General features: G+C 57.8%; 1 protein-coding gene across 1 annotated transcript in view; it reads left to right on the forward strand.

Moving 5' to 3' along the window:
- The window catches only part of HID1 (HID1 domain containing), a 19049-nt gene that overhangs the window by 2154 nt on the left and 7267 nt on the right, over window positions 1-9628 (forward strand). The window contains exons 2-6 of the mRNA XM_014531751.1: window positions 5520-5669; window positions 6092-6262; window positions 6781-6894; window positions 7448-7554; window positions 7801-7917. Coding sequence (XP_014387237.1) covers window positions 5520-5669; window positions 6092-6262; window positions 6781-6894; window positions 7448-7554; window positions 7801-7917 — 659 coding nt within the window. The remainder of the gene's footprint in view (window positions 1-5519; window positions 5670-6091; window positions 6263-6780; window positions 6895-7447; window positions 7555-7800; window positions 7918-9628) is intronic.

Raw genomic sequence — 9628 nt, forward strand, 5'->3', positions numbered from 1 at the left:
CTGGGGGCTGGGCAGGGCCGGGGGGCTGCGCGAACTTGGCTTGTCCTGAGATGGGGGACCCCGCTGGGCCGGCGGGTGATACTGAGGCCAGAGCCAAATCCCTTGGCCTGTACCCGATGCTCCATCCCCTCGCCCTAGTCCCCCACCCCCAGCCTTCTCTCCCGGGGAACATCTCTCCCCGCAGCCGCTGCTGCCACCTTAGGCTGACGTGTGCCTACTTCCCGAGCCGGCATCGCCGCTGTCCACCCCCTGCCCATCCCCCATCCACTCCGTCCCTCCAGTCTTACATCTTCAGCCTCTCCCCGCCTCCTCCCACCCATCCACCTCCCTGCTCCCCTCCCTGCCCCTCGGTGCCCGCGGGTCCCGGACACACAGAGCCGGCTGACTCAATGCAAACAAAGCCGGGCCAGCGTCCGCCCTGGTCGGGGAAACAGCTGGTGCGCGGCGGCAGCAGCCTTGCTGGGCCCAGGTCGATGCCCACGGCAGGAGAGGCCCAGCAGCCTGGCAAGAGGACCTGTTCCCAGGCCCCTGGAATCCAGTGTCCCAGCCGGGACCACTCCCGAAGGGGGCGCCTCCTCTGAGGCCCAGCTGTGGGGGTGGCTGTGTTTGGGGTACCCTCTGTTCCCTGGGTCAGGGCTGAGAAACCTGCACATTGCCCTTGACCTGCTGGTGTGGGGCCTGGGGGTGTCTTGCAGCCTAGTCCATGCTCCCCTGAGTCCGCAAGTGGCACAGAGGCCACCTCCTCGCCCCCTCTGCGCACCCTACCCCCCCAAACAGGTCCTGGCCCAGCAAGGCGGCTTCCTTGCCCACCCCTTCTCTCCTCACCCCTTGAACCAGGCCCTTTTGGCCACAGAGATGCCGGCCCTAACTCCCCAGATCCCCCACTTGCAAGGGAGTCAGGACCTGCTGCTATCTGGGGCTTTCCTCTCACCCCCAATCCCACCCCACCCACCCCACTGCTCCTCAGCGCTCTGCTCTCTCTTGCTCTTAGCAGTTAGGGTGGGATGGAGGGAGCCATTTCCACAGCCAGCTGGTCACAGCTCCAGAGGCCAGACCACTGGTCCCACCCTCTCCTGCTCCTGTGAGAGAAAGGCCAGGTGCTGGCCACTGCCCAGCGCCTCTGGAGAGTCCAGCCGGCTGAGGGGGGTGTGATAGAAACCAGACCTTGCTCCTTGCCTCTTCCCCCAGGCTCCTGGCTCGTCTGGCCCTTGGTCTCTAGCGATGGGGCGCCTAGGGCTGCGGGTGGCAGGGGGGGCAGCCCCTCAAGGTGGGGCCACAGAGAGAAGAGGAAGGGAGGCTCCAGTGTTTACCTACCTGCCGAGGGAAACACCTTGTTGGAGAAGTGAACTATGGGCTGTTGGCTCAGCTGCTGGGGTCCAGTGCTGGGCCAGCAGGATAGCTCAGCCAGGTCCCAAGGGATCTGGGTGGACTACATTCCTACCTGCTCAGCCCCCAACCCCCCCCCCCCCCCCAATACAGCGATGGAGCTGACTGAGGCATTGCTGTCCCATTTCCCAGCTGAGGAGAGTGTGTTGACTTGGGACAGGACTGCAGCCCGTGACCAGCCTGGGTCTCCCGTGGGGAGCACTGGGGCCCTGCAGGTGGGAGGGGCCTGGGCCGCCTGGAGGGAGAGACCCTCGGGGACCGACACCTCAGGTCCTGTGTAGTGACCTGGCTTGGGCAGCTGGGGAGTGAGGACCAGATCCCAGGTAGTCAGTCATTCCAGTCCCTGCCCCTCCATGGCGATTCAGGCCGGGTGTGCACGGGGTACTGTCCGGTCCTGGGCCCTCAGAAGCTGTGCTGTGGACAGCTTTGCTGTGGGCAGTGACACGCCGGCCCAGCGCCTTTCCCACCGCTCAGCCTTCCTGTGCTGCATCCTGTTTCCTTCCTGCCTGGGCTGGGCCCGGCCCTGGTTCTGAGGCCAGGAGCTTTGGCTGGGCTCCCTGCGTCTTTCCCAGGTGGGTGGGGCCCCGGAGGGGGACATCCCTGGACCCGGACCCTCTCCTCGATCCCACATGTTCTGAGTTCTCTGCTGTTGGGCAGATGGGATCTGGTCGGTCCATGTTTACACGTGTGCACATGTACTGCGTGTGCATGCCGTGGTGACACAGTCCTCCAGCACAGGTCACCCTTTGCAGGCTGGTCCTTCTCCCCCCACCCCCCAAAGGTTTCCAAAGATGCAGCTGGGCCCTCAAGAGGGGAGTTCTGGTCTGAGCAGGTCCTGGCAGAGCTGGGGTGAGAACAGCTGGTTTCCCACCAGGTAGCGCCGTCTCTGTGCCCTGGTGGCGGGCGCCTGCCCAGCTGCTTCTTTTCCAAAGACACTGGCTTAGATTCGTTCTTGGGTTGGGTGGAGCCCAGCTGGGGTAACTGAGGCAGGAACTAAGCCATGTCCCTGCCCTCAGAAGCCAAAGGGGCCTCAGTGACCCTGGCCGATACCTATAGCACCAGGCTAGCCTGGTACGGTCAGGCAATGGTTGCCAAATTGAAATGTCCAAGCCACGGTGGGATCAGTTGGGGATGGGGGGTGGGGGTGAAAGTCACCATTTTTGAAGTTCAAGGCCAGCTCCCAGCTGGGACTCTCCTCTGTTTCGGGGCTGGGCTACCCTGGGGACACTTGCTTGATGAACTAGGTCAGAGGCCAAGTCTACTTGGTGTTGAGGTGAGTTTCTGCCCCTTTAAGGGGGGTAGTGGTTACCTGGGAGGTGAGGAAGGTGTAGAGATGAGAGCTTCCCATAGGTGCTCCCAGATTGGGGAGGGAGGGCTCTTCATATTTCCGGGATGTCCTTTCCCACCCCCACCCTGGCCACTGTGGTACCCCGGGGACCCCAGTGAGTGTCCGAGGGCTGTCCTGGCTGAGGGTGCCAGGTGCCAGCTGGGCCCCTCCTTTGGCCTCTGTTTCCCACTCCCCCACCCTCCTTCCCCCACTAACTCGCTCTACCAGTTCTGGGACTGAGCGGGCCTGGGTGCCAGGCCTGTCCAGAGGGCCAAGGCCACACGCTGCCCTGTAGCTCAGTGGGGGATGTTGCTTGGGGAGTGGCCTGGGTACACCTGGGCCTCGGTGAGGCTTGGGGCCCCAGCCCTAACTTTGGACAGCCCCCCTGGCCCTCGGCCCTGCCTAGTGACTGGGCTGAAGGGATCTCGAGGAGTAATTAGAGCCTTTAGCTGAACAAATATTGCCCAAGCATCTGCCATATGCCTCAGCTGCAAGGTCAGGGAGGAGGGGCTGTGGACTAAAGGGGCCTCAGACTGGTGGAGCCAGGACTATGGTGAGTGGGTCGGGAGTGGGGTTCCAAGGTGGGAGCAAGCCCATCTGTTCAGAGCTCTGGGAGACTTCTTGCAAGAAGTGGCTTCAGAAAACACTATTATTATTGTTGTTGTTGTTGTTGTTGTTGTTATTTAAACAAATTTCAGAGCTCTTTATTATTATTTTCTTTTTAATCCTCACCCAAGGATACTTTTCCATTGATTTTTAGAGAGAGTGGAAGAGAGAGGGAAAGACAGAGAAATATCGAGGTGAGAGAAAAACATCCAATCAGTTGCCTCCTGCATGTGCCCCAACCAGGGCCCGGGCCGGGAGGCACCTGTAACCTAGGTACATGCCCTTGACCGGAATCGAACCCAGGACCCTTCAGCCTGCAGGCTGACACTCTATCCACTGAGCCAAACCAGCTAGGACCAGAATTGTTATTATTTTCTTTATTGATTAAAGTATTACATGTGTGTCCTTATCCCCCACCAATGTATTCTTTATCTGATGTGTCGTTGGGGACTAATGAATCTCTATGCTTTTTTCAAGAGCCCATAGTCCCAGAACTTTTTATTTGAGATTATGGGAACACTTAAAATACTGTCCTGAAATTATCTGCTCTCCATGTACTACCCCACAGAGTAGCCTTAAAAATGATCTTGCATTGAAAATAAAGTTATACGTTATTACTAGCAGGATTTTATAATGATTTATATATTTTGACAATTTCCTAACACAATGTTTTAGAGTGTTTTCATGATCCACCGTTGCATCCCAATATCTCCACGCACCTTTCTGTCAATATTCTTTCTTCCTTGCATACTTTTGAAAATGAATAATTTGGAAGATTTAGAAAACAGAACTTCCTTTTATAAAATGTTACCTATATTATTATTTTTTAACTATTAACTTTATGTATGCAGTTTCTGAAAACGATATAACTCTATACTGGCTGTTTCCAAATCTTAGCTATTGTAAATTGTGCTGCTGTGAACATAGGGGTGCATATATCCTTTCTGATTGGTGTTTCTAGTTTCTTGGTATATATTCCTAGCAGTGGGATCACTGGGTCAAATGGGAGTTCCATTTTTAGTTTTAGAATTTTTTTTAAACAAGATATTTCTTTTTCTCAATAGAAGGGTAATGCATAGTACTATGTGTGGATCCAGGGTGCTAGCCGAGCCCTTGACCAGCCCTTGCAGAGAAGGGAGAGCCTTGGGCGACGGGGCGAGGGGGATGGTCTCTTGCAGGAAGCGCTCTTCAGAAAGTAAGAGAGCCTGGTAGCCTGGCCCTCAGCAGAGGAACATTCAAAAGGAGGAAAATGGTAATAGTCCTGCGCTTACAGAAAAGCATAACGAAAAACAAGACCACCCAGAGAGATCCTTGCTGTTAACATGTCACTTTTGTGTAGGCTTTCGTTACTATACAATTTAACACAAAACTGTGATAGTTTTTTAATCCTTTCTTCACCTACACTGTGACACTATGAATATTCATTAATATTCGTTGAAAACGTGATTCTGATGGCTGCATAATATCCCTTTGTATGAATGTGCCTTCACTTTTGAAAGCACTCCCCCCTTGCTGGTTATTTAAATTGAGCCCAACTTTTTACTGTTGTCAACAATAACACTTCAGTTGGCATCCTCATACACGCATAACTATTTCCTTGGGAAATGTTTCCGGAATATTACCATTCACATGGATTGCCTGTATAATTCAAAAGGCATACGTGTGTTTAAGGCACATTGCCTCAATAGGGCTGGTGGGACTTTGGAATGTGTCGGGAGGGGTGGGCATGCCGGGAAGAGGGGGCAGTCTGAGCAAAGGCTAGGAGAAAAGATGGCATGGCTGTGTTGTAGGGACAGCAAATACAGGTGTGTGTGCATGCATATGCGTGTGTGTGCACACGTGTGTACGCAGGTGTGCAGCATATAGGTGTGTTTAGGTAAGGTCTGGGCTGACTGGCTGGCTGAGGTCTGGACTCAGTCCTGCAGAGAGGTGGATGGTCACACAGTCCCTCAGAGGCGGGTGAGGCTTTGGCTGCTGGACTCAATGCCCAGCTGACCCCTGACCATCTGTGCCAAGTGCCCCAGCCTGCCTGTGCGGACTGGGACTCATGGTGGCCACGTGGGAGGCTCCTGGGCACCAGCAGGGCTGGAGTAGGGGGGCCATGCCTTACCTTTTGGGGGTTTCCTTGGCTACATGTTGGGCAAACTATGGGCTCTTTGGCAAAGGATTGTGCAACTCTGGACACTGGGTTCCCCCACAGCCCGTGGAAGCCACCGATGACGCCTTTTGGGACCAGTTCTGGGCGGACACGGCCACCTCGGTGCAGGATGTCTTTGCGCTGGTGCCGGCGGCGGAGATCCGGGCCGTGCGGGAGGAGTCGCCCTCCAACCTGGCCACTCTGTGCTACAAGGTGAGGGCACCTGGCTGGGCCATTCACCACCCCCTTGGGGACACTACGCTGGCCCAGCCCTGTGGTCCGAGAGGTCTGCGGGCTCTGGGTGCTGGGGAAGTGACCATGGGGGGGTGACCGGGCCAGAACGTGCTGAGCACTTCCCATGGGTCAGCTCAGTTAGCTCGCCCTGTGCGGCTGCCACTGTTCGTGTCGCCATTTTACAGATAAGGAAACTGAGGTTCAGGTGGAGGGTCGCTTAACAAGATCTCAGCGGATGAGTGGTGGGCTGGCCCACGTCCCGTCCGCCTGGGCTGGCCGACCCTGTCTGGAGGGTGGCCCTGTGGGGTCGGGCCTCCCCCTCTGAGCCTGGGGTGCCCATCTGAGCCACGTGCAGGGCCCCACTCCCACCCTCCCCAGCGTGCCCCTCTGCCACCCCACAGGCTGTGGAGAAGCTGGTGCAGGGAGCCGAGAGCGGCTGCCATTCGGAGAAGGAGAAGCAGATTGTCCTGAACTGCAGCCGGCTTCTCACGCGCGTGCTGCCCTACATCTTTGAGGACCCGGACTGGAGGGGCTTCTTCTGGTCCACGGTGCCCGGGGCAGGGCGAGGAGAGGTCTGTGCCGGGCAGGGCCTGGTCGGGCGGGGCTGGGTGGGCAGTGGAGCTGTGACAGGGCGGGAACCTGGTCCAGGGCAAGAACCAGGGCCGCCCACCCTCCTCCAGGCCTCCCTGGGCTTGAGGGAGTGCGGGGCGGGGAGAGTGGGGCTCCATTCCTTTTCCCTGAGCCCTCAGTGCCTCTCCCACGGGTCTCTGCCCATACAGCTGGGCGCAGGGCAGCTGGGCCTCTCCCTCTGTCTTCCATCTTCCCTCTGCCTGGGTTTATCTCCAGGTACCTGGCCGAGGGGCGGCCCAGTGGTTCCCTGCAGGGCTGAGGGGACACAGAGTCTAGGGGACATGCATGGCCTGGCCCCTCCTGTCAGCGGGAGGGTTCCTCACTGTCCCATTCCGCTCTGGTTCTGTCCCAGTGACCGCCTGGGCCCAGACCCCGTCCTCCTCCCTTCCCCCAAGTCCTGGGGCCGCCTCTCCTTGGCCAGCTCCCACTGACGTGGCCCTGGGCGCTGTGTCCTGAGCAGGGAGAAGACGATGACGAGAATGCCCGGCCCCTGGCCGAGTCCCTGCTCCTGGCCATTGCTGACTTGCTCTTCTGCCCAGATTTTACCGTCCAGAGCCACCGGAGGAGCACTGTGGTGAGAGCCAATCCCCGACCCCCTGGGCTGGGAGGGCTCTGGCCTCTGGGTTGGGGCTGAGTGAAGTTCTAGGGCAGGGCATTTCGGGGACAGGGCTGCATGGTCCCAGGGAGGGGGTGGTGGCTGGCACAGCTGGAGTGGAGCCACCTGGTGCCCGGCCATGCCCCTTGCATCCCGGAGCTGGGCACAGGCTCCCATTGTCTTTGCCTGGGTGGTGGGCGGGGTGTGGGGCTTGGGCACAGGAGGTCTGGCCTTTTCACTTTCCGTCGGCCCATGGACTTGACCTTGAGTGCTTTCTGCCCCCCATCCCCACCCACCACCAGACACACCCAATTCCATTCCCCTCCCTCCCTCTCTCTCTGCGTCTCAAACTGGACTGAGCAAGTGAAAGAGCCAGACTGGAGGGAGTGAGCTTCCAGGAGGCCGAGAACATGATTTCTTCCCTGTGCGTTAGCGCCGGGGCGTTTGAGAATCTGTCTTCGGGGTGACATGAGGGACGGGGGTGCTTAGGTTGGCCACCCCCAGCCCGATCGCTCCCCGACCCTGTCCCCAGGACTTGGCGGAGGACATGCACTCCCTGGACAGCTGTGAATACATCTGGGAGGCGGGCGTGGGCTTCGCTCACTCGCCCCAGCCCAACTACATCCACGACATGAACCGGTGAGCTTTCTTGGGCCCAGAGCACGTGGCGTGCTGGACCCCAGGCCTGGCCCCTGCACGGCTCGGGGAGGGAACCAGCCGTGGCCTCGCAAAGGGACGCTGCCCACGCATGACCCAGCTGCAGCCTCACGGGGAGAAAATGGGCCATTTCTCTTCATGGACTTGAGCTGGGGCTGGGCTGGGCAGGGTGGGCACGGCCTCCCGGAGGAGAACCGGGATCCTCAGGACCTGAACCCCCTCCCCAAGGACTGAGCTGCTGAAGCTGCTGCTGACGTGCTTCTCTGAGGCCATGTACCTGCCTCCAGCTCCAGACAGTGGCAGCACCAACCCGTGGGTGCAGTTCTTCTGTTCCACGGAGAACAGGTGAGGGCCTCCTGCCTTCCTTTCCCTTCTCTTCCTCCTTGTTCCAGGCAGCAGAGGAGCGGAGGCCTCGCTCCAGCCCTAGGAGTCTTATTTGAGGGAGGTGCTGCCCCCTGGTGGTGATGACCTGTAACGTAACAGCCACACCTATGCCAGTGCTGTCCAATGTCCCACTGGGGTCCCTGGGTGACAGGTGCCTGGATCCTCCATCTAGTTACTATGCGAGCCACACATGCAATTTATTTTTTAATTTTTAAAATATATTTTATTGATTTTTTACAGAGAGGAAGGGAGAGGGATAGAGAGTTAGAAATATCGATGAGAGAGAAACATCGATCAGCTGCCTCCTGCACACCCCCTACTGGGGATGTGCCCGCAACCAAGGTACATGCCCTTGACCGGAATCGAACCCAGGACCCTTCAGTCCGCAGGCCGACGCTCTATCCACTGAGCCAAACCGGTTAGGGCCACACATGCAATTTAAACATTTCTACCAGCAACATTAAAAAGTAAAAACGAAACAGGTGAAGTTAATTTTAATAATATGTTTGCGTTAACCCAACCTAGCCAAGATATTAGCATGTCACATGTCATCAATATCCACAGTGATTGAGGTGTGTGACGTGCCCTTCTCATGCTGAGTTTTCAGGATCAGGTGTGCAGTTCACACTTACAGCACCTCCCAATTCGGACCAGCCACGTTTTAAGCTCCTAGGAGCTACATGTGGCTTGTATTGGGCAGTGCCATTTATTTATTTATTTATTTATTTATTTATTTGGGGGGGGGGTCAGTACAATTTAGACAATGGGTGAGGAGGGGGCATCATGAATATACCCTGAAGGATGGGGAAGCCCGGCCCGAGGGGGGTGCTCGCTCACGGCCATGGGGGCTCATGTGAGTACAGAGGTGTCACATGGCGGACCGAGCATTTGGAGCAGATACAGGCCGTTCGGCTGTGCAGCTCCCGCTGTGCCCAGGGCAGTGCTGGCAGCACCTGAGTCCGTGTCCCCAAGGGTCCTGGTTCATCCCCTCACTCCCAGACTCTGGTGCCCACGTGGCACGCCTCCTCCTTCAGATTTCCCTGGCCTCCTGCCCAACCTCCCTCCCCCTCCCCCCAGAAGGGAGCCCAGGGGCCTCCTCCACCAGCCACAGCGCAGAGCCGCCAGTCTTCTTCCTCCGCAGCCTTATCAGGCAGACGGCGCCCTGCCACTCGCTTAACCTCTCCGGGTCTCCGCTTCCTCCTCTGTAAGATGAGGAGCTTGAACCCTGACATCTCACACATCTCTGAATGGAGTCACCTGGGGCCTGGGAACTGGGTGACTGAGCGTGTGCCCTGCTTCCTGCGGGGAGGCTCACCTCCCGTGGGCCAGCAGCCCCTCTCGGAGCCCCGAGGGAGGGTCCTGCCCCTCAAAACCCCAGGGGCCACATCATCATCCACTGGCCCGGCCTGGAGGCTGTCCGGCACCGAGACGGGCCTTGATGGAAGCGATGGGTTTGGTGGTTCCGATGCATCAGTGCAGGCTCGTCAATGGGGCACCAGGAGGGAGGCTGCATACGTGGGGCAGGGGTGAGCGGCACATCTCGGGCCTTCTTCAGTTTTGCTGTGAAGCTCTAAAAAATAGCATATATATATAAAAAAAGAAGAGGCTTCATGCCCGGCCGGTGTGGCTCAGTGGTTGAGCATTGACCTATGAACCAGGAGGTCACAGTTCA

This window comes from Myotis brandtii, unplaced genomic scaffold (assembly GCF_000412655.1).
Source record: "Myotis brandtii unplaced genomic scaffold, ASM41265v1 scaffold825, whole genome shotgun sequence".
Taxonomy (NCBI): domain Eukaryota; kingdom Metazoa; phylum Chordata; class Mammalia; order Chiroptera; family Vespertilionidae; genus Myotis; species Myotis brandtii.